Here is a 21,495-nt window from a genome sequence, read left to right as displayed (position 1 = left end):
ATGCTCGGCCCGCGCTGCAAAGCGGCTTTGTTTATTTCTTGATTTACACCCCCGTTTGCTGCACCACTTGACTTGGACGTGAACTCGGACTCGAAGAGCTCTCTTTCGCGACTTGCTCGACAGTCTCCTCGAAGCCGGCAAACGGGACTGATCCGAGTCACTTCTTTTCTTCGCACAAGAAAACACCCACACAATACAGACAGCATCGCAATAGCTAGCAATCATGGTTGTCGATCCGAATGCCGCCTCCATCACGGTCGCAGGTTCGTCTTCCTTCTTCTTCTTCCGTATCTTAATCCACTCGTCGAGCGCAAACGCTAACCTTGGCCATTCGACAGTTCGAGTACGACCATTCACGATCCGAGAAGCAGCACAACTGTACGTCAAGAACCTGTAGCAAAGCATGGGAGAAACCAAGATCAACAATACTGACAGGGCTGCGTGCAGAACCCGCAATGAAGAAGGCACAGTCTTTCTCGGCGATGGCTCGCTTGCTGCCGCACCCCCAAAGCTTCAAAGAGGCGGTATCCGACCAGTAATCAAGGTCGTCGACGACAGATGCCTGTGAGTATCCTACCTGTCACTGCGGTCTCGTCTCGCCCTAATACCCTCTTCCACAGAGTCTTCGACCCTCCCGAGGACAACCCCGTCCACAGATTTGGAAGATCCGTGGTTCCCAACGGCAAGAAGGTCAAGGACCAGACCTTCATGTTTGACAGAATCTTCGACGACAATGCCACCCAGAACGACGTCTACGAAGGCACAACAAAACAGCTCATCGACAGCGTCCTCGACGGCTACAACGCAACAGTATTTGCCTACGGCGCAACTGGTTGCGGCAAAACACACACCATCACTGGCACATCACAACACCCCGGAATTATCTTTATGACAATGCAAGAACTCTTCGAGAAGATCACCGAGCGAAGCCAAGACAAGACCACCGAGATCACCCTCTCCTACCTCGAGATTTACAACGAGACCATTCGCGACCTGTTGATCCCCGGAGGCAGCAAGCAGGGATTGATGCTCCGCGAGGATTCCAACCAGGCCGTCTCTGTCGCCGGCCTGACAAGCCATCACCCCAAGAACGTGCAAGAGGTCATGGACATGATTGTGCAGGGTAATGCTTGGCGTACAGTCTCCCCGACAGAAGCCAACGCTACCTCATCTCGATCCCATGCAGTTCTGCAGATTAACGTCTCGCAAAAGGACCGCAATGCCTCCGTCAACGAACCCCACACCATGGCAACCCTCAGCATCATTGATCTTGCTGGCAGCGAGCGTGCTAGCGCCACCAAGAATCGAGGCGAACGTCTGCTTGAAGGCGCAAACATCAACAAGTCTCTTTTGGCCCTGGGGAGCTGTATCAATGCCTTGTGCGACCCTCGCAAGCGCAACCACGTACCATATCGCAACAGCAAACTCACACGACTCTTGAAATTCTCTCTCGGCGGCAACTGCAAGACTGTCATGATTGTCTGTGTCAGTCCTTCAAGTGTCCATTTTGACGAGACGCAAAACACCCTTCGATACGCGAACCGGGCAAAGAACATCCAGACCAAGGTGACTCGTAACGTCTTCAACGTCAACAGGCACGTCAAGGACTTTTTGGTCAAGATTGATGAGCAGATCGCTCTCATCAACGAGCTCAAGGCCCAGCAGAAGGATGCAGAGAAGACGTTTTACGCAAAGTTCCGCAAACAATTGGAGAAGCGCGATGCGATCGCTCGCGAGGGTGTGCAGCGTCTGCGTGTGGCGTACGAGAATTCGGCCAATGATAGACGGGACAGGATCAACAACATGAAGAAGTTGAGGGCCTTTGAGCGACGGATCAGCCTGCTTTCTGCCTGGGTCGCTTCTTTCGATACCGTCTGCGACCAACGAGGTGACGAGGACGCGATGCCCGCGACTCTTTTGGCCATTCGCAAAACCGCACAGGGCATCATGGTAGAGCTGGAACACAGCCGCCACCACATTCATCAAAAGCTGGAGAACACGAACTGGGAACGTGCTATTGATACCGCTCTCCACCACAGCATCAAGCAATTGCCCGGAGGCGAGTCCGATGCGGCTGAGATCGATACTTTGAGTCGAGAGGCTGAGCTGCTCAAGGCCAACTTTGGCAGAGAAGCTAGCCACGAGGTTCTCGAGATGGATAAGGTTGGCGATGCTGCCATGATGCAGGTTCTTCTGACGGCGCAATTCGACATCCTGGCGTCCCTCGAGGATACACTAGCGATGAACGAAGAGGATGCCGTTGCACACGCCAAGCAAATCATCAACCGACTACTAGAAGCTGGCTTCTCGGCCGCATCCCATGTTGTCAAGCCTGATGGTGCCATGATCCCCGTTGAGAAGTTCTCTCCCAGGAAACAGGGTACGCCCAAGCGTAAGAAGGCAGTCGTCAACAACACCACCTCTCCCATCCGCCAGCCAGCCTTTGTTCCTCCAACTGAGCCTACACCTCAGCCTCATGCGTCTCCCATCAAGTTGTCTCCACGCCGTAGAAAGGCGGCGGCTCCGAGGAGTCCCCGTAAGGGAGTCTCATTTACGCCGGTGAAGAGAAAGTCAGAAGCCAAGCGAGGCGTCCGTTGGAGGGATGATGAGACAGAGTCAGGATTGGCCGACTTTGAGAAGACGCCCAAGAAGTTTGAAGCAACGCCGGAGCACACATCACCAGAGAAGGGACTGAGAATGCCTGCTCTTCCCTCATACCTGAGGACAGCATCACCCAATCCGGGTAACTCGGGCTCTGACGACAGCCCGACTCTGGAACTCCCCGAGTCTTCATCCATCCCTCCTGCCAAACCCAATAGATTCCAGGCTGGCTTCCTGACCAAGGGCCGTATCTCGTCGATAGGTTCTGGATCACCAACAGTGCCAATCCCGACCATGTCTTTGCCTCTCGGCTCCTCTCCGTCATCAGACAGCGGAGATCAAGTTGCTCCGCTGCGCGCCCTGGACGTGCACCGTTCTTCGAACTTGTCGCCTCCGGCTTTCCGCTCTAGAATCGCGAGAGCCAGCCCTCCTCCGAGAACGTCACTCTCCGGCAATGTCTCTGCCGATGAAAACAACCCCCCTTCACCGCAGGGGCCGTCCGGATCAGAGTCAGAATCACCTAGCATTGACCCTAGAAAGATTCGATCGGCCTTGCACTCGATGAAGAAGGTCCGCGGCGAGCACCGACGCGTGTCGTCCATAGGAGGGACGGCGGCATCAAATGCAAGACGTATCTCGTCTGTGAACTCAATCGGCTCCAACCACCGCGCGTCGGCAAGCTTTTCCGGCCCTGTGGCTAGCAGCACGAACGGAATTTCTCGATCACGACGAGCCAGTGCAGAGCGAAGGCTCTCACCGCCCATGGTCTGCTCACCTCCTGACTTCAGGAACGATCGGGCATTCACGGCGGGGCAAGCAAGGCGCATGCACTTGGGAGGCAGCTTGAGGCTGGAAGGAGGAAGCCCGCAGACGCCTCAGCACCGAATGGCTAGCGCCGACTTCAAGAACCGTCGCATCACAATCGGGAGCCTGGCAGCGACCGGTAAGATCGAAAAGGGACATGCACCTAGGCCCAGCGTGGCAGGTTGGCGTTGATTTTTCATTCTTTGGTTTCAATCATACCCACTTGGCTTGGTAGTTGTCGCAATAGAGGCGATGGGGGTGTCTTTGGTTCACCTTCCCTGTTAGGATAGGATCCTTGTTTTTTTCCCTCTCGTTGACGGGCGTTGGGTACACTTCGGATCTTAATCTCAGAGGATTCTTTCAGTTTGTTTCCAGCCGTTTGGCGGGCCTCGTCGAGGGCCATTGTATGGTTGTTGTATCAATAGGTTCGGGGTAGAGCATATATTCACAGTTCATCTGATAACGATTCTGAACTCAGCAACTCCGCTCCCCCGCGTTGTGCGATTGGTATAATGGTGACAGGCTCTGAGAAACAAACCGCCGGGTTCACAGTGTCATTTCGCCAAGCAGCCAAGACACGCCGCTCCGAAGATCCCACACAGGGCATGCTGGGAAAACGTGGATGCAGACATGCAGTGAGCCCTGAGGTCACGTCCCTCCCCGGATTTGTGCCAAGACTGACGCACGTCGGCATGCAACGACAGTCCGATAATGCGAATATGTCGTGTGTGAGACTCGAGTGAGTTGCGAGAGTTGAGACTGTGAGACTGTGAGACCTTCGGGTCTGTGAGATGAGAAAATCGAATTGGACCTTCCGTCGGTGCCATGTCATGCTGCTAAAAACAGCACACTTTGTACCAGCAGAACCTCAGAGTTTGGAGCCTCATGATGAGACTGAACTCAACGGCCGATTTCTGCCGAATGATCCGCTCACTGTGGTCAATAAGGCATGAGGCCGTGGGAAGCAGCAAGGGCAGCGCACAACGCAATGAGAGTCAAAGGTACCCTCATTCGAAACGAAAACGCTCGCTGTTTCATATAGTTTGTGGTAATTGATGAGTGGGCTTCTTTGTTTCCATCGCCGATGAAAGCCAGGAGCCAGGAGCCGGGTGAGGCATTTGTATGGGAAATGGGAGGAAAGACAAACGAGATTTGAATGCAGACTTGCAGGAGTTCTTCTCTCGTGATGAGGGGGTACCGGGCAGAGTTCGCCGCCGGGCGCGTGGTCAGCTTTGGAAAACGCGAAGGGCTAGAACACCGTCAGCTGTATATGTGTTGCAGGCGCGCGCCGAGGCTGTCTCATTCAGCAGACCAAGACAGATCGGATGGCAGATGGAAGTGGCCAACGAGAGTAAGAGAAGACGGAGCTCGCGACATCATTATCATCATCGTCATAATCAACACCAACTCTTCCTGTCTCTGTCTCTCTCTATCTCTCTCTCTCACACACACACACACATACTATCAACAACATCAAGTGCAATAAGACGTTAAACTAAGCACCATCTCCGTTGAAGGGGCGGAACGACGGAGTGGGCCAGCGATAAAGGCAAAATAAGTGATGGCATTACCTAAGTTCCCCTGGCGTGGCCCTGGCGGTAACGTAATGAGATTTCCCCTTTTCCTAACAGGACCGTTGAGCCAAAGGATGGTACCCCCTCTCGGTCTGCCACTCTGGCACTCGTGCCACTCACAGCCGTTCCAGGGGAGACCCAGGTCGGGGTAGCTGAGAGTTCTGCGACGGCGCAATCTTATTCCAATCATGCTTATTCGGCTGATTTTCACCAACCGATGCTTATCGCGTCGACGGCAGAAGGGGCGGGTAGATTGCGATATGTGATGAGCACGAGGCGAGTGGCTGGCCGCTGTCGAGAGCTCTCTCTCGCAATGCCACTATGCCTGGCACTTGAATCACTGATTGATGATCCCTTTTCTCCCATTTGCCTCTTTTTTTTTTTTCTCTTCCTTTCTTTTGTTGTGGTGTGTACCCTATTACGGATACCACCACGGACACTTCTTTGATTCTCTCATCTCTTATCTCTCTCATAGTATGGAGACCGGCTGAGTCGGCATCGCGTTTAGGCCATAGTTGAGGCGACTCTCGGGGCTATCTTCAGCTCATTGAACGATTGAGCCCCTCTCTTGCCTCATCGACGGCGATGACGACAAAGTTCTCGGAGACATAGATCAAATGAGGAATGTGAGAAGAGGCCCTCTCAAGAGTTTCACGGGCGCAATTAAGAAACAAGCTGGAAAACGGATGGCTCAGTCAACCCCGAAATCAATACGCGCGAACTTTTGCAAAGGTAACCCCAGTCCGCCTGCTGAGGCGCCAAATCCGCGAGGTCCCAGTCTCTATCAAGAAGTTGAATGCAACGGGAACAGGGTCCAGGCCGGAATAGCCGCAGCACGTCATGACAGGTCAACACCTCTCCCAGTCTCATTCACTCGCAAAGTCGGGTGATTTCACTCACAAGTCACAAAACTCACTTTCATTCACTCATCGCTTGGTTGGCAAGGCAAGGTAGCAGTTGGGGCCACAGGGCAGCATCGCCAAGAAACATCGCCAAGATGGCAGCAAACAGCCGAAACCCGCTCAGCTGGATCCCGCGTTGACACAGAGAATGTGCAAAGAGACAATGGAGTTGCGGCGGCAAGCGGCGTGATCCCCCCTTCAACCCCCCCCCCCCTGTCCTGTCTGTTCCCCTTCGCTTCAGCCTTCATGTCCCTCTTTCTCCTCCACCTCCCCCCCTGGGATTCTTCCCCCCAGAAACCTAGAAAACTCTCTTTTCTTCCTTCCCGTCTTGGCCTCGATCTCGTACCTGCTGCGGCCCCAGACTGGGCATTTTCTGGGCAGGCATGGAATGAAGCTATGCCCTCGGGGGATTGAGCAATCGAAGGGTTCGCAAGGTCGCAATCGCCAACCTCTGGGCGCGCATGCGGGATTGCGGGTGGGGACTTGGCGGTAAAGCTTGTTTCCATGTGCCGAGGCGCATCAAGAGCCAAGAAGACCAATGGAAGAGACGGGATGGTCGTAGGTTCGCCGTCAGAACACCACCACCACGCCGCCGCAAAGCATGGGTTCGCCTGCTTGCTGTCTCGACGTACCAGCCAAACCCTCGACCTTTCCCGGAGCCCCAGCGGACTTGGACCGTAATGTGGCCTGGCTGACTCCCGGAGCCATGTCCCGGAAAGGTAGGTGCTTTCAACGTCGACTCGAGAACGAGGGACCACTCTACCACACAGCACCACTCAGGACCGGCACCGGGGCTATCGCGAGGGTGGATGGATCATGGAGTGATGGACTAGAATCAGATCGCTTTAGACGAGAATACCTCGTCTCGCCTCTGGATTGGTTGGTCCCGCCCTCCGCCGGTGCTCCTCTCCCCGCCGCGGACCCCCCTCCATCAGCTCGGCTCCATTCATATCATCTGCTTTCGGTGCCTTGCTGCTTGTTTCCTTGGCCTAATTCCCCTTTTCACTCATCTCAACTTCCGGCCTTGGATCCAAGAGCGGAGGACGGCGGTGCGTCGACATTCGACAAACAAGCCTCGACTCGTTCGACCCTTTTGCCCGACCTGCTCTTTTCCATCTAGTCTACAGCTGCTGGGAACTTTGTGCCAGTGACAAGCTTTGGTCAAAAGTTCCCATAACCCTTCCCACCCCCTGGCCGGGAATAGGCTGGTCCTTGGGATGGGTTCCATCTTCCACCATTCCATGAGCTCCATGGCGGAGAGACAGATGGAGCTACGACCTTAGTTGAAGAGCTCTAGACACTAGAGTCTATCAGTCCCCTGTTCGAGACTAGCCTGCCCGTTGATGGCTGCCGCAAGTAGTCAACTGCTTGTTGTTCCTCCTTGGTGATCTACACACTACCGACTACCGTCCCTTCTCATCAAATCTAGCCCCTCTGTTCTCTCGAATCATGACGCGCAGTATCATCGTCCTTGTCGGCGCGATATGGAGTCGCGACAGGCAGCCTTGCTATTGCACGATGCTCCCTCTTGGAAGGTGGTATTCCCCCACGGCTAGCTTGTGCCGCACACCATGATGGGCCCTCCTTCACGAGTTCCCCCCTGCCTGTTGTTGTTGTTGTTGTTGGCCTTGACATATCCAGAGACGGTGATGTTGGCAAGGACTGCGAGTAATGTCGCCATGATCCATCCTATCGCCCCGAGTTGCCGTCCCCGGTCACAGAGTCCAGACACCATCTTCATAGACTGGACGATGACGATATAAACCATCCCAACTCCCCGTTGATCATCCCATCTCTCCTCCTCATCCTCATCGGTCATCTCCCAGTCCTCCTCCTCGGTCCTCATATCCTCTTCTCTGCTCCTTTCCCCGGCTTCACTAGCTTTCAGTCATCCCACAATGACTGGCTCATCCTTCGTCTCGGCCCTCACGGCCGGCCTTGCCCTGGCCTCCTCCGTCGCCGCCCTCCCCGCTGGTGCCCAGCAGGAGAGAGGCTTCACCGTCGAGCAGATCAAGAACCCCCGCTACGTCCGCTCCGGCCCCCTCGCCCTCGCCAAGGCCTACCGCAAGTACAAGGCCCCTCTCCCCGCCGACCTCGCTGCCGTTGTCGCCAACATCAGCTCTGCCGGCCTCGTCGAGCGTGCCACTGGCAGTGTCGCTGCCAACCCCCAGGAGTACGATGTCGAGTACCTGAGCCCCGTCCAGATCGGCACCCCGGCCCAGACCCTCAACCTCGACTTCGACACCGGCTCCTCCGACCTGTGGGTCTTCTCGACCTCCACCCCGGCCAGCCAGCGCAACGGCCAGACCGTCTACGACCCCTCCAAGTCTTCCACCGCCTCCCGCCTCTCCGGCGCCACCTGGTCCATCTCCTACGGTGAAGCTCCAGCTCCAGCGGTATCGTCTACAAGGACACCGTCACCGTCGGCGGTCTGACCGTTACCGGCCAGGCCGTCGAGGCTGCCTCCACCGTCTCGGACTCCTTCACCTCCGAGAGCGACCTGGACGGTCTCCTTGGTCTCGGCTTCAGCAACATTAACACCGTCTCGCCCACCCAGCAGACCACCTTCTTCGACACTGCCAAGTCTAAGTTGGACTCTTTCCTCTTCACTGCTGACCTGAAGCACGGCACGGGTAAGTACTCGCTCACATTCTCACTAGATGTGGTATCAAGAGATGGGACAGCTGATACTAACACATTGAACTTATAGCCGGCAAGTACAACTTCGGTTACATTGATAGCACCGCCTACACTGGTTCCATCACCTACACCTCCGTCAACTCCGCCAACGGATGGTGGCAGTTCACCTCCTCCGGCTACCAGGTCGGCTCCGCCAGCTTCGTCTCCAGCTCCGTCACCGGTATTGCTGACACCGGCACCACCCTTCTCCTCCTTCCCCAGGCCATCGTCACCGCCTACTACGCCAAGATCACCGGTGCCAAGTACGACTCTTCCCAGGGTGGTTACACTTTCCCCTGCTCCGCGACCGTCCCCTCCTTCACCTTCGGCGTCGGTACCGCTCGCATCACCATCCCCGCCAGCTACATGAACTACGCTCCCATCAGCACCTCCACCTGCTTCGGTGGCCTTCAGAGCAACGCCGGCATCGGCATCTCCATCTACGGTGACATTGCCCTCAAGGCTGCCTTCGTTGTCTTCAACGGCAGCACCAAGCAGCTTGGCTGGGCCGTCAAGACCCTCTAAATGCTTAGAGAACGCAGCTTCTGAGCAACAGTCATAGAAGAGAGAGATGGACGATTCAGCAAACAGGAAGCCCGGGTGATCTGGATTTGAGGACTGGACAAGGGAAAGAGAACTTAGGGTTGTTTGCTTAATTGTTCATCAGGACAATCCATGTGACGACTTGGTCACTACTTCTTATACATAATTCTTATTCGTAGCATATTGGCGGACATTTATGAGCGATGATGACGGAAATATAGTTGCATTGTCTATATTGAACAATATGACTCAGCATTTGAATGATGATTAGATCTGTCCCACCCGTTTTCCGTGTGCATCGTCGACAATGGCCTTTTCCGTATGGGTGATTCGTTTAAAGATTAGTATCGCTCGTTACTGATCCTTTTCCCGAAGTGCCAAGAGTTGAGTCTTCCCCCTAGACGCGTCGTGTTTGGACCGCTAAAATGCAATTGGGAGTCGTCCTCCACAATTACAGCTCAACTCATCGCTCACTAGCACCCACTTCCGGCCGCACTCTCCCATCTGAAATTTTCATTCCTCCAATACAAACCATGTTAGCATATACATAAGGGTTCCTTGGCATGCGGCAAGCCATCTGGGTTATGCCAAGGTCCTAGCATCTCTCCCACCCAGGTCCTAGAATCTGCCCAGAGCGGCGCGGCCGTCCGGCGCGCTTCGTTGCGCTGGGCGCTGGGCAAAAGCCCAAGACAAGGAATATGAGAGTGGAAGAATATCGTCTCTTCTCGGGCTCAAGGAACCGAGGTGCAGATGGTGGCTGATGAGAAGGGGGAGAGCTGGTTGGCATCGGTGGATGGTTTCAATACAGGGCTGCTCTGCCAAGGGAAACGAACCAGGGGAGGTAGGTGAGTTGGTGAGCCTGACGAGGAGGAATGATTTCACAGTGAGCGAAACTCTGCGCGAGAACGTCCTCTTCTCATCTCTTTGATCATCGCAACGGGACGGGCTTCATCACAATCAGAACCATGTCTCTCGTCTTTCTGAGGATCAAAGTCCTCCAATGAAATGGGGGATTGGGGGCAGAATACGACATACTGAGTTTTTGCGATGACTCTTGGCACAACTTTGAAATGAGGGTCGAATATCCACTGTATGATGATCACTGCAGAGCTCTACTTCATCTACAGTATTTAATGCTGTGTTGGACGCCGGAGATGGAACTTCGGCACTCCAAGGTTGGATTGACTATGACCAAGGGCCCCGTAATCGTCCGACGGTCTCCCGCCGTCTTCACAGAACCCTTCAGTGCCGGGGACCATAGGCTTTGTCTTGCCATTGCATTAATGGGGTGCCATCTGACGCGAAAATACCGGGGAGGTGATGTGCAACAACCTGTGGCTCACCACCTAGACCTAGCCAATTGCGTTTTCTCGATGCGCATCTCTCACCATCCCGTCAACGAACCAAGTTCATGTGACTCTTCTCCACCGTACATCAGCTCTAGATCTGGAAGTCGAGGACGACAACTTGGCGATCTTTCGATGAGGTCGCCGACACGGCAATGGCGAAGATGGACAAAACATCTTCCTCCTCGAGTCTTTTGCTGTCCACGAGCGGCTCGCCCATAAAGCCAACACCACGCCAGACCTCTACTGACTCAGCATAGTCTTTTGCTTTCGATGACTTGAGGATACGGAGAGATGAATTGGTCGGGTCGGGTAGAATCAGGAAGAGGTCACCAGTTTTGCTGATGGCTAGGCGGCCGCGTCGAGGACTAGGTACTGGCCCGATGGCATGTTGAGTCCATTGACCTGCGCAAGAGTTCTTGTTAGATGAAATTCTTGGGAACGATCATAATATATAAGAAAGGCTGTGTGTCGTCATCTTGCCATTAGGAGATCGATAGTAATGCTTCCATAGATTCTCTGCATCCATCGTGTCGCGGTTGAGAACATGCACCCCACCGTCCTGATCGACTGCCTGTGCCTCTTGATTTGTCAAACCTCGCCCCTTGGGGATATCAAAGGCAACAAGACCGGGGCAATCGGGTGTGATCGAGCCTCCATCTCTCAGCAAAGCAATGGTCTTGTCGTGCCCGTTCTTCCATGTGTAACCCCCGTCGTCGCTATAAGCATAACAGATGTTATAGTTATTATCGGCGCCATTGGGTCCGGCTTGTTGCTTGTGTTTCGTATCTAGAGGATCATCCCATCCGTCATAGTGTACGAAACCGCGAAACACCCATGTGATATGTAGCTTACCATCACGGTAGTCCATGCCATGAACGTATGGGTTATTCTGGATGCCTTTCAGGTGTTTTCCAGCATACTCATACAATCCTGTTGCGGCATGGTATATGTACAGGAGATCATCTCCAAGACCAGCTTTGCCATTCCTTATGGAGAAGTACATGTCGTTGCCCAAGACACCGAAACGCGGGTAGGTCACGTAGCCGAAGTTCTCATGAGGTTTCGTGATGCCAGGAACGTAATCGAGAGTCAAAGTGAAGACGTCTTTGGTCCATCGGGATAGTTCTGGATCACTGGCAATGCCCTTGATGGAGCGCCGATACCTCAAGCTTGGGATTCTGTTAGCGACGGTTATCCTTTTCTTATGGTTATGCAACTAAAAGCTGTCGCATGGACTGAGAATAAGAAGCAATCCTACGTGTCACAGTGATGGTCGTAAGATAGGTGGATGGTACCATCGCCTGGACAGATGCCCATCTGCACGGTATTATGGCCATCGTCAGTGGTCTGGTGATAATCGTCGAAAACTATCGTTTGCCACTCAGAGTTGGGTAGTTTACGCCGATTCATGCAGACGAAGAGAGGTTCTCGCTGAGTGTCATCGTTTAGACTTGAGGAAGAGCAGCTACTGTAGAACACAGCATATTGCCAACCCTTGAAAGAGATGATGGCGTCCTGCTGGAACGCGTTCCCGTTGAGAACGCATTTGCGGTGAGCCGGGTCCTGGCCCAATACAGTGACCATAGGGGTTTGAAGACGATGCACCTCGTTGAGTGACATACCGGCTCGTCAACGCAGGCAGGTCAGGGACAAGCAAAAGCGGGGGGACTTGGCTCGAGCTGGATTATCTTGGCGTTGGATGTGAGAGGTGGCACAGGAATGCGCGGGCTTGGTGTGGCACGATTGAGGGAACGGGAGTGAAAGGACAAACGCAGAGGCTCATGGAGTGGCTTGCATATGTTTTCAACGTCGGGTCTTGGAGGACGAAATTCTTCCGTCCCGTCTCTATACGAGAATCGTTCGCGATGACGATACAGCGACGCGCCGACATTGAGTCGAGATTGTAGTACCAGATCAAAAGATTCCCGATAGTTCATGGACTAGGATAACTTCACAGTCCACTTGGGGAACTCTAATCATGTCTGAAGGCCACGAGGCAGCCGTGAAGGATGCGCGCCCGAGTCCCATAGCCCTGGCCTGCGACGGTACGGCACATTGCGGACTATTGGTTCATGGATAGCTACAGCTGCAAAAGAGGCGCCAACAGAACCAGTGCAGGGCATGACAGGCCTAACAGGGCCCGAGGACTCGGGTCCGGAACCAGACAGACATAAAGGGGAGGGATTGTTATGTGGCATCGCATGATGTTGGCCGAAGGCGACCGGAGTGGCTCACTTAGCGTGTGGTGGCTTGAACATATCTGGAATATCTACAGCTACATGTACACTTGTTGACGAATATGAAATTGAGCCAACTATCAAATACGAGAGTAAGTCAACGTACGTGCCAGAAAAGAATTGGAAGGCTTCAAAAATAGAGTGTTGACAGAATCAGACTAGAAAGATCCGGTCCTTCAGGTCAGAAACGCGGATTAATTTTTCCCTCAAATGAATGAGCTTCATGGCTTGTTGCCAAGCCTTAGGATCCAACGCCACAAAGTCGGGGTGGTGTCGCGAAAGATGGGAATGGCCGTTGGAACCCCAGACTCAAATCTTGTTTGGCGGGTGGTTGGTCGAATCACGATCTCTCTTACCTTGGCTGGAATAGTCGTCAAGGTTATCAAAAAAGTGCCAGATCGAGTCTGAGCTTAGACAACAAACGAGACAGATGCCCAACAAGAGTCCAGACTGTGCCTTCGCTAATGAAGACATCTACGGACGAGCTTAGTCTAACTATGGTCAAGCGTCAACTGAGAGGCGCGATCTACTTTGATAGAGTCTTTCTTCGTCTCTTGACAAAGTCAAAATGTTGCTTGTTGACTTGCTGATGTTGTGTTCGCCCATGAGGTCAAGTCTGTCTGTGCCACTTCACTAACCTCCTCAGGCTCCTTTTGACCACCCCCGCGATCTCCAACACATCTCCACCTCTCCAACCCCATTTCTCCTACCCGCGTCCTTACTCCGCAGAATCCACCGTACGGGGATGGGTCGACAAACGGGCTACTGGTTGGAGCAGAAACCAATCCGGGACGTGGGATGAAAGTGGGAGGCGCCGGACCGAGTAGGCTCTACGGAGTACCTACTTATCAAGAGACGGCCTACATAGTACTTAACCTGTCACTGGTCGTCAGAGACTCCTTGGCCCTTGGTGTTTGTGTTCCTGTAACCCTGTATGGATACATCGTCTCATGCCCGGACTTCCCTGTCAGCGCATACGCAGTGAAGAGGAGACTAAACCAAGTCCAGCGCACTAAATGTCTGCTCCCTGGTCTACACTCTATTCGTACAGCCAGTCATGGCAGTCTAACTCTACGGCCCACGTCCTTATCTCTTTGCCTTTTTGCCTCGTCCCTCTTTCTCCACCTTCGCCAGTAGCCTAAATGCTGTGATGGGGGAGACAACCAGAGACGCATCTTCCAGCAAATCACGCGCCTTGCTCGTTGCAAGGAGCGGTCCACATTTCGGCAACGGAAACCACAACGAGAATAGCCACAATTCGGAGAGCCGTTCGTCCTAGCAAGCATACGGATACTTTATTCTTGCTCCGCTGTGCGTACGGAGTACTCTGTATCCTATCCCGGGGCACCTGGGGAAGGACGGTACTCTCCTCTGGGGCCCCAGAGAGCCACGTCTATTACTATGAAGCTTGAACTGTCAGCATGCGCCCCTGGTCTACAGCCAGCAGGCGTTTGTTTCTTTCATTGCTATGATGAAGAATGTCAAGGCATCTGGGAGGTAACCTGGGAGACAAGGTCATCCATCTTTTCATCTCATTACCTTTACGCCGCATTCAAGCTTCCCCACAGCTCCCATGTCAAGTTTATGGTTTGTATACCTAGATGAACCGTGAGAACCATACTTTGAGACTACCGGCCGCGACAAGCTCAAGGTCATCACGTATCCGAAGAGTAGGTAGGATGCGCACGTGGGTGCTTCCATCTTTCACCAAAGTCTTTCTAAGGCTGCGATGTTGGTCTCCCCTGGATTCGCACACTCGTAAACCCGAGCGTCGTTCCTGTCGTCCATCTGACTAAAGGAGTACTGCGTAGAGTGCTATCCGTTCTGCCTTTAGCCTGCCAAGCCTAGTTTCTGAGACTAGCCCAGCCATGCCATGCTTGTTGCTGCATCCCATCCGGCCACCTCGATGGTCGACCACCACCACCACCACCACAGTTACCACACACCCCCCAAGATGCTTGCCGTATCCCACCCTTTGCCGGAAGCCTCCAATTGCACGACCTGGTCGGCTGATCGCAAAACCGAATAGGTTCCCCTCTCCCAAGAGCCAAGCCGTTCCTCTGCCGCCCCCGGCGGCCCAGCACCATCGGGCTGCCCTCTCCGTCCCTTCTGAATGGCGGAAAAATCTCATGGACAATTCACCGTCCGTCTTGGTACTCGTTGAGGCTCGGTTTTCTGGGGTTTAGAAGCACAGATGAGCGGACGAACGAGCTACACTAGACAAGATAGGATTGCAGCAGGGGTTCTTTGGGTTCTGGACGGGCTGGGAAACGCACAGGATCGATTGCGACCATGGCTCTCCGAACAGTTACTCCTCACCAGCACCTCCAATCCCCTTTTCCTCAGGGTACTTTTTGCTACCTACTACGTACATGTGAGATGGCAAATTGCTGACTATTCTGGGAGTGAGGGGTCCCCGGGTTTCCATCCATCTGGGGAAAAGACGAGGGTCCAGATCAGCAAAAGAGGGAAAACACCATTAGAGATTTCCGATATATCAGGGCAGGCTGCCCACACCCTCAAATCGTCGCTTTCTTCTCTTCGTCGCTTCGTCTCCTCATCCAGTCCTCAGCCCATCACCCACCCCTCATCACATCTTGAGCTGAATCACCTTGGCTCGAGATTCAACCATCACAGGGTGTCGTGCACATCGGCCACCAGTCATTCAACTGCGATAGCAACACCAACCCCGCCAGAGCCTGGCCGTGTTGTGAAGAAACCAACCGCCCAACATGACGACGATGCAAAAGATTCTCAAGAAGATCGTCCACAATGAGTCCATGGAGACGGACCCCGCAGAAATCTACGGCTGGAGAGTCTTCGCGCTCGCCGCCTCCGCCTGCTTCGGCGCCATGTCATTCGGCTGGGATAGCTCCGTCATTGGTGGTGTCGTTGTCATGGAGCCCTTTAAGAAGTAAGTGACGACTTGGACAGCATAAATCATCAAGTATCAATAAACTGACTTATCCAACCATAGCGACTACGGACTCAAGGATGCCAAGCCCGTGGAAACTGCCAACTTGACCGGTAACATTGTGTCCACTCTCCAAGCCGGATGCTTGGTCGGTGCTCTTCTCGCCTCTCCCATGACAGACAGATTCGGTCGCAAGTGGTGTCTTGTTACTGTCGCTGCCATTATCCTCGTCGGCGTTGTCCTCCAGGCTGTCTCTTCCGGTAGAATCGCCGCCATTTTCGTCGGTCGCTTCATCGCAGGTCTCGGTGTCGGCGGTGCCTCTGCCATCAACCCTCTCTACGTCTCCGAAAACGCGCCTCGTGCCATTCGCGGTCTCCTCACTGGCATGTACCAGCTATTCATCGTGACAGGAGGTATGATTGCCTTCTGGATCAACTACGGCGCCGAGGTCAACTTGACGGGAAAGACCATGTACATCTTTCCTCTCGCCATCCAGGGTCTGCCCAGTCTGCTGCTTCTCATCTGCATGCTCTTCTGCAACGAATCTCCCAGATGGCTGGCCCGCCAGGACAAGTGGGAAGAGGCCAAGAAGATTCTCGCCACTCTGCGTAACTTGCCCGAGAACCACCCCTATCTCGAAGATGAGTTCCAGGAGATTGTTGACCAGCTCCAACATGAGAGACAGCTCATTGGCAACGCCACCTTCAAGAACCTGCAAAAGGAGATGTGGACCATCAAGGGCAACCGCAACCGTGCTCTTATCTCCATCTTCCTCATGATCTGCCAGCAAATGACGGGAACCAACGCCATCAACACCTACGCCCCTATGATCTTCAAGAACCTCGGTGTCACCGGTCGCTCCACGCCTCTTCTGTCAACCGGCGTCTACGGAATCGTCAAGGTTCTTGCCTGCATCTGCTTCTTGCTCTTCATGGCCGACTCTCTCGGCCGTCGTCGCTCGCTTCTCTGGACTTCAATCGCCCAGGGCTGCTGCATGTTCTACATCGGTCTTTACGTCCGCATCTCCCCACCCATTGCCGGAGAGCCTGTGCCAGGTGCTGGCTACATGGCCCTGGTCGCCATCTTCCTGTTCGCCGCATTCTTCCAGTTTGGCTGGGGTCCGGCCTGCTGGATTTACGCCTCTGAAATCCCGGCAGCTCGCCTTCGCTCCCAGAATGTCGCTCTTGCTGCTGCTACCCAATGGCTCTTCAACCTCATCGTCGCCCGTACTGTCCCGAACATGCTGGCTACTGTCGGTGCTCACGGATACGGGTAAGTGGTTTCTGGTTAGACCTTCCTTCAAATGAACATTCAACTAATGTTTGTGACAGAACCTATCTCATCTTTGGAAGCTTCTGCTTCTCCATGTTCTTCTTCGTCTGGTTCTTCGTCCCCGAGACCAAGGGTATCTCCCTTGAGCACATGGATGCTCTGTTCGGTGTCACCGACTATGACTCTGACAAGAAGTTGAACCACGACAACCTGAGCGAGACCAAGGGCTCCCCCGCCGAGATTCAGGTTGAGTCTACCAACCCCGCCCACGCCCACGTCCGCAAGGAGTCGGCCTAGGCGGTTATGTTCGGAAGGAGACATGATGCTAGGATTTGTGAGGAGATGCTATAATGTCAAATGACGGAAAGGTGTAAGCGGGTTCGATCTTAGATGAGATTTAGAAAGGGGTTGAGATGCGTAGTGGGAAGTGGCCCCTAAGCACCTAGTTGCGCCATTTGATACCAATCTTTTGAGACCAAAACCACGCACGGCAAAGGTCTATGACCATAACTCAATAAAGTTTTGAATTCACCATAATGCTTACTCGCCAAGTGAAATCCCACTGTCAGGCCTTACACGCCCTAGGCTGCCAGCGATCGCCCTCGACATTCGTGAGGTACCATACAAGTCTCAGGTTCTGCCCTGCTTCCCCTTGGCCAAATTCGGCCTTTACTCTAAAAGTATATTGTAGGTTCATCGCCGTGAGGAAGCACCGGCTAGGATTGCTTAAAAGCGACTGTATAGTTCGTATACCTTTACAGAACCACATGAAGCCTTGAGAGAGATAGGACTATTGAAATTACGCCTATAGAACGCTGCCCATTGTTTGCTTGCAGCCGGGTATTGCTGGGTTTACATCATGCAACGATCGCTGGTGAAATTGACCATGAAACGCCGAAACCCATCGGGGTCATCTGGATTGCCCCAAGATACCAAGTCGAACCATTCGACTCGTGCCCATAGTCCCCTATCCTTTTACCCCCGTTGCTGAGCCGCAGCATGTTGTCTGGTCTGGAAAGAGACCCCGAGTAGACGCCTAAAGTAGCTCCATGATAACATATGAACGAGAGAAACATATCAGAACACGCTCGCAAGTGTATCAAAACCAAACCTCCGTCTACTGTCCTCCTGGGGCGCCCGCTCCGTCAAAGATGATGAGCGGCCATTGGCCGACGGGAGCTGTGACAGAAGCCATATCGGCCGCTGTCGCCGCCTCAGTCACAGAAGTGGGATCCCTAGACCCGCCGCCCAGAGTCAACAGGGCATTAGCGCTGTATCTATCTTGGCTGTCTGCCATTGCCGCTGTCCAGTCGTGCCAGGTATTCCCTTGTGACGCTGATTGTCTCCAGAGGAGCTCCGCCGCAGCCGCAGAGCCGGCCGGGTCTGCCACATGCTGAGTGGCTTGGGATGCGAACGCAATCAGTGGATTGGTCTCAGCCGTGTTGTCCTCCCCGTTTGTGGGCTGCGTCGCCGCAGGCGTATACGCGTATCCATTGTTTACCTCGAAATTACTTGTCGATGCCATGGTGTTGGTGCTTGGTGGCTGCTCGGTGTAAGCTAGGGAAGGGTATGGAGTTGTCCCATTCTGATTCTCCGCGTCAGCGTAGAATGCCTTCGTAGCCGCTTCGTCGGCACTTGCAGCGAGGGCCTGCGCTGCTTGAGGCTGGGACGTAAGCTGAAATGGTGACGCCTCTGCCGTTGATGGTTCGGTCTTGATCGCTGGAGCAAGTGACGACGAGTCCTTTTGTTTTTGGTCGTGTTCAATCCAGCTGATTGTCCTTTCAATAATAACACTGATTTCGTCACTGATACGTGCGCCAGTTCCTAGATATGAGCGGTTAGTCTCAAAAGTTCCGATTGATATATCCAGAAATAGGACTTACCCAGTAACGAGACAGTCGCATTGATGATCTCCATCCAATCCTTCATCTCCTCTCGAAGGGTTGCAATCTGATTTGGCGTTGCCTCGAACCTCCGTTCCCAGTGGGCGACCAATGTGGTGAAAATGGCGGCACCGTAAACTGCCATTTGGTACCACGTGGTATCGAGAGACTTCAGCTTCACGAGGCTCTTGACAGCATTGAGCATGTGCGCAGCAGTCTCTTCGCATATGCGGGCATTTTCGAGGAGAAACTTGCGATCGGTGGTCATGGCCACGGATGGATGGCGTAGACACAATCGAAGCTCAAGGGCGTACATCTGTATGTACAGGGCATACATACGGCCTTCATGTTCATTCTGCCCTGGGTTGATTTGGAGCGCTTCGGGGAGGTTTTCCTTCCAGAGACGAAGCTGCTCTTCTAGAGAGTTGACAACATCAACGTAACTCTTGGGGTCGCGCTTGACGCTGTAGATGTTGGAGTACATCTCCATGAATAATGGCAAGATCTTGAAGCCTGCCAGCCCAACGTGATACGTACAAGGCGTCGTTACCGACGGGTCGACGCCGTCTGGCGTCAGGGCCTCGTCGGCGATCGGCTCGGGAAACTCGACATCGTACTCCTCAACCGTGATAGGCATAGGCCGCCCAAGGCGCCCGTTCAGAGTGACATAGACGAGAAGGATGGTCCACCAAGTGCGCTTACGGATCTCGTTCTCAAGATTCGTCGTCTCGCCTGGTCCCTTCATGGCGCGGTGCATATTCAGGTCGATAGCGCGGTGGAAGGCAAAGTTGGTGACCATGGAGCCGCACCCTGGCTTGGGGAAGCTACGGCTGTGAGCGCAAATCATCGCCATGGCCTGCACCGCTGCCACTGATTGCGAGGATGCCAAGTCAAACATTTTGCTCAAAGCATAGTGATAATGCTTGTTGGACAGTTCATTGAGTTGGGATCGTGTTTCCTGCTGTTCCCAGTTTCGCACGCCGTATTGGAAGTAAATGGTCGCAAAAACCATGTGTACCATGACCTGGTCAGGCACACTTGCTTCGAAGCCGGGTTCGTCGTACATGCGAGTGAGCTATAGATGGTCAGAGCTGACAGACTTGAATCGACATTGGCCTACTTACGATGTTCATGAAGCTAGGCTTGTGCAGGACTGGCAGAAAAGGCCAAATCATGAGAAAGTACCATTCCGAGTAAGTGAAGGCGTCGCTCCTTGAAGGAAGCTCAATGTTGACCGTAGGATTGATGTTCATGCTGGACTGTAGAAACGATTGTAGAGACTTGTTATACAGAGGCTGCGCATCCTTGGCGTCTGGTATCGGCTCGTCAATGTCGGGGGCATCGAACGAGGTGACGTCGATTGTCGTTCCCAAAATGGACAACTGGGTGCCCTTGATTGAGCTGAGGGGTGCACTGTCAGAGCCCACGCCCAGATGATTATGGACGGGACGTGATTCGAGCGTCGATCGAGGGAATGAGCGACCACCGGCAGGTTTGTAGTTGTAGTTCTTGACCCAGACGGAACCGACCTTGGTCCAGGCATCCTTCTCGTTGGGGTCTTCGATGGCATTGCCCATGTGGTCATAGGTTGCGCCAGGAGTCGGGTAGTTTATGGCGTACGGAGACCATTGGGCCGGTTTGACCTCGGTGCCGTTGTTCTCGAGCAGCTTTTCGAGTTCGCGGATGTGGTTCATCATGTCGGTCTTTTCCCTTTCGAGCTCCTGGAGGTAGCCTCTTCTTTCGGTTCGGCCAGTGACGCGATCGGTGACGAAGCAGTCGAGATTCTGGCTGATGCAATGGGAGCATCCTTCGGGGAGGGCATCGCATCGAATCTTTCTGACCTAAAGGTTATTGTCACGAGGGTTAGTACGGAGAGGCTAAAGATGCGAGCGGGAATGTGATAATGGGGCGATGCAGTATCGTGAAGAGCTCGGTACGAACTCAAGAAGAGCAGTCAAGACGCACCTTGCATCTGTCGCAGGCCTGACCTGTCCGAGTGTACGACGACAGGCGATTCTTGAAAACAGAGGAGAAGTCTTCCTGGCCGCCCTTGTCGAGTCTCGGCAGCTTCACCTTCGGCGCGGGTGTGGTGGAGGCGACGTCTTCAGAGGGAGTAGCTGCATCGCCAGCTTCAGCCGGTCGCTTGGGCGGGCGACCCGGCATGGTCTATTGTTTTCTCTCCCTCTTTTTCTTCTTCTTCCTCCTCTCTTTCGGTAAGAAATTGTAATTCGAAATTGGCGCAAATTGGAGCGAAGAATAAAGTGTCACTGGCGACGCGCGGGACGGGAAGAAGTCGCGACGGGGATTGCCGTGGATGATGGAGGTTGCCGCGCTTTTAGGAGAGCTGTGCGCTGCTGAGGTGCCGGAAGGAGAGCCGGGGGGGAAAGCATCCAGTGCCGGGGGGGGGATCAGTAAGGTAAGGTACCTACCTACCCGTGCTACCTAAGGGAAGGTATCCGTACCGGACGCAACTGGGGCGCGGGAGCTGATGGCAAACGCAAACGCAAACGCACTGCGGCACAGGGGGCGAGGTGCTCCCAACCTGTCGGGATGCGGGAGGGCGGCACGGCGGGCGGGTTCCAGGCCAAGCTACCCGTAATTGAGGCTGCTAGGACGTGGGGATTTTTACCGCATCGAATAATGAAAAGACCAACAGACTGCAACTTAATATCTACAGAACAAGAGGTACCTAGCAGGGCTTCAATAAGGTTCTTAGCCTCGAGGGATATCGTGTTAG

The 21,495-nt window shown here is 53.9% G+C and overlaps 7 protein-coding genes across 7 annotated transcripts; 3 read left to right on the top strand and 4 right to left on the bottom strand.

The window, feature by feature from the left end:
• Positions 1-223: 223 nt before the first annotated feature.
• CLUP02_13101 (kinesin motor domain-containing protein) lies at positions 224-3,597 on the top strand (the record flags this gene model as incomplete). Its single annotated transcript, XM_049292047.1, has 4 exons — positions 224-263; positions 339-378; positions 448-564; positions 621-3,597. 4 exons carry the CDS (start codon positions 224-226, stop codon positions 3,595-3,597), a joined length of 3,174 nt encoding a protein of 1,057 aa, XP_049149193.1.
• A 3,709-nt stretch (positions 3,598-7,306) lies between these two features.
• On the bottom strand, positions 7,307-7,727 carry CLUP02_13100 (uncharacterized protein; the record flags this gene model as incomplete). The annotated part of the gene is made up of 2 exons (XM_049292046.1): positions 7,307-7,437; positions 7,472-7,727. The coding sequence occupies 2 exons, from the start codon at positions 7,725-7,727 to the stop codon at positions 7,307-7,309; spliced, it is 387 nt and encodes a 128-aa protein (XP_049149192.1).
• A 52-nt stretch (positions 7,728-7,779) lies between these two features.
• CLUP02_13099 (endothiapepsin) lies at positions 7,780-9,085 on the top strand (the record flags this gene model as incomplete). Its single annotated transcript, XM_049292045.1, has 3 exons — positions 7,780-8,243; positions 8,270-8,514; positions 8,592-9,085. 3 exons carry the CDS (start codon positions 7,780-7,782, stop codon positions 9,083-9,085), a joined length of 1,203 nt encoding a protein of 400 aa, XP_049149191.1.
• Positions 9,086-9,566: 481 nt separating this feature from the next.
• Positions 9,567-10,379, bottom strand: CLUP02_13098 (uncharacterized protein; the record flags this gene model as incomplete). Its single annotated transcript, XM_049292044.1, has 5 exons — positions 9,567-9,660; positions 9,715-9,879; positions 9,937-10,015; positions 10,068-10,191; positions 10,251-10,379. The coding sequence occupies 5 exons, from the start codon at positions 10,377-10,379 to the stop codon at positions 9,567-9,569; spliced, it is 591 nt and encodes a 196-aa protein (XP_049149190.1).
• Positions 10,380-10,543: 164 nt separating this feature from the next.
• Positions 10,544-12,072, bottom strand: CLUP02_13097 (uncharacterized protein; the record flags this gene model as incomplete). The annotated part of the gene is made up of 3 exons (XM_049292043.1): positions 10,544-10,854; positions 11,047-11,621; positions 11,711-12,072. The coding sequence occupies 3 exons, from the start codon at positions 12,070-12,072 to the stop codon at positions 10,544-10,546; spliced, it is 1,248 nt and encodes a 415-aa protein (XP_049149189.1).
• A 1,185-nt stretch (positions 12,073-13,257) lies between these two features.
• On the top strand, positions 13,258-17,172 carry CLUP02_13096 (uncharacterized protein; the record flags this gene model as incomplete). The annotated part of the gene is made up of 12 exons (XM_049292042.1): positions 13,258-13,283; positions 13,336-13,512; positions 13,583-13,771; positions 13,824-13,957; positions 14,176-14,276; positions 14,317-14,359; positions 14,625-14,842; positions 14,915-15,036; positions 15,096-15,332; positions 15,406-15,603; positions 15,667-16,875; positions 16,935-17,172. The coding sequence occupies 12 exons, from the start codon at positions 13,258-13,260 to the stop codon at positions 17,170-17,172; spliced, it is 2,892 nt and encodes a 963-aa protein (XP_049149188.1).
• Positions 17,173-17,992: 820 nt separating this feature from the next.
• CLUP02_13095 (uncharacterized protein) lies at positions 17,993-20,921 on the bottom strand (the record flags this gene model as incomplete). Its single annotated transcript, XM_049292041.1, has 4 exons — positions 17,993-18,699; positions 18,759-19,833; positions 19,883-20,599; positions 20,724-20,921. 4 exons carry the CDS (start codon positions 20,919-20,921, stop codon positions 17,993-17,995), a joined length of 2,697 nt encoding a protein of 898 aa, XP_049149187.1.
• Between the last annotated feature and the right edge of the window lie 574 nt (positions 20,922-21,495).

Source organism: Colletotrichum lupini, chromosome 7 (assembly GCF_023278565.1).
Source record: "Colletotrichum lupini chromosome 7, complete sequence".
Taxonomy (NCBI): Eukaryota; Fungi; Ascomycota; class Sordariomycetes; order Glomerellales; family Glomerellaceae; genus Colletotrichum; species Colletotrichum lupini.
This window is presented reverse-complemented; position numbering and strand designations above follow the sequence as displayed.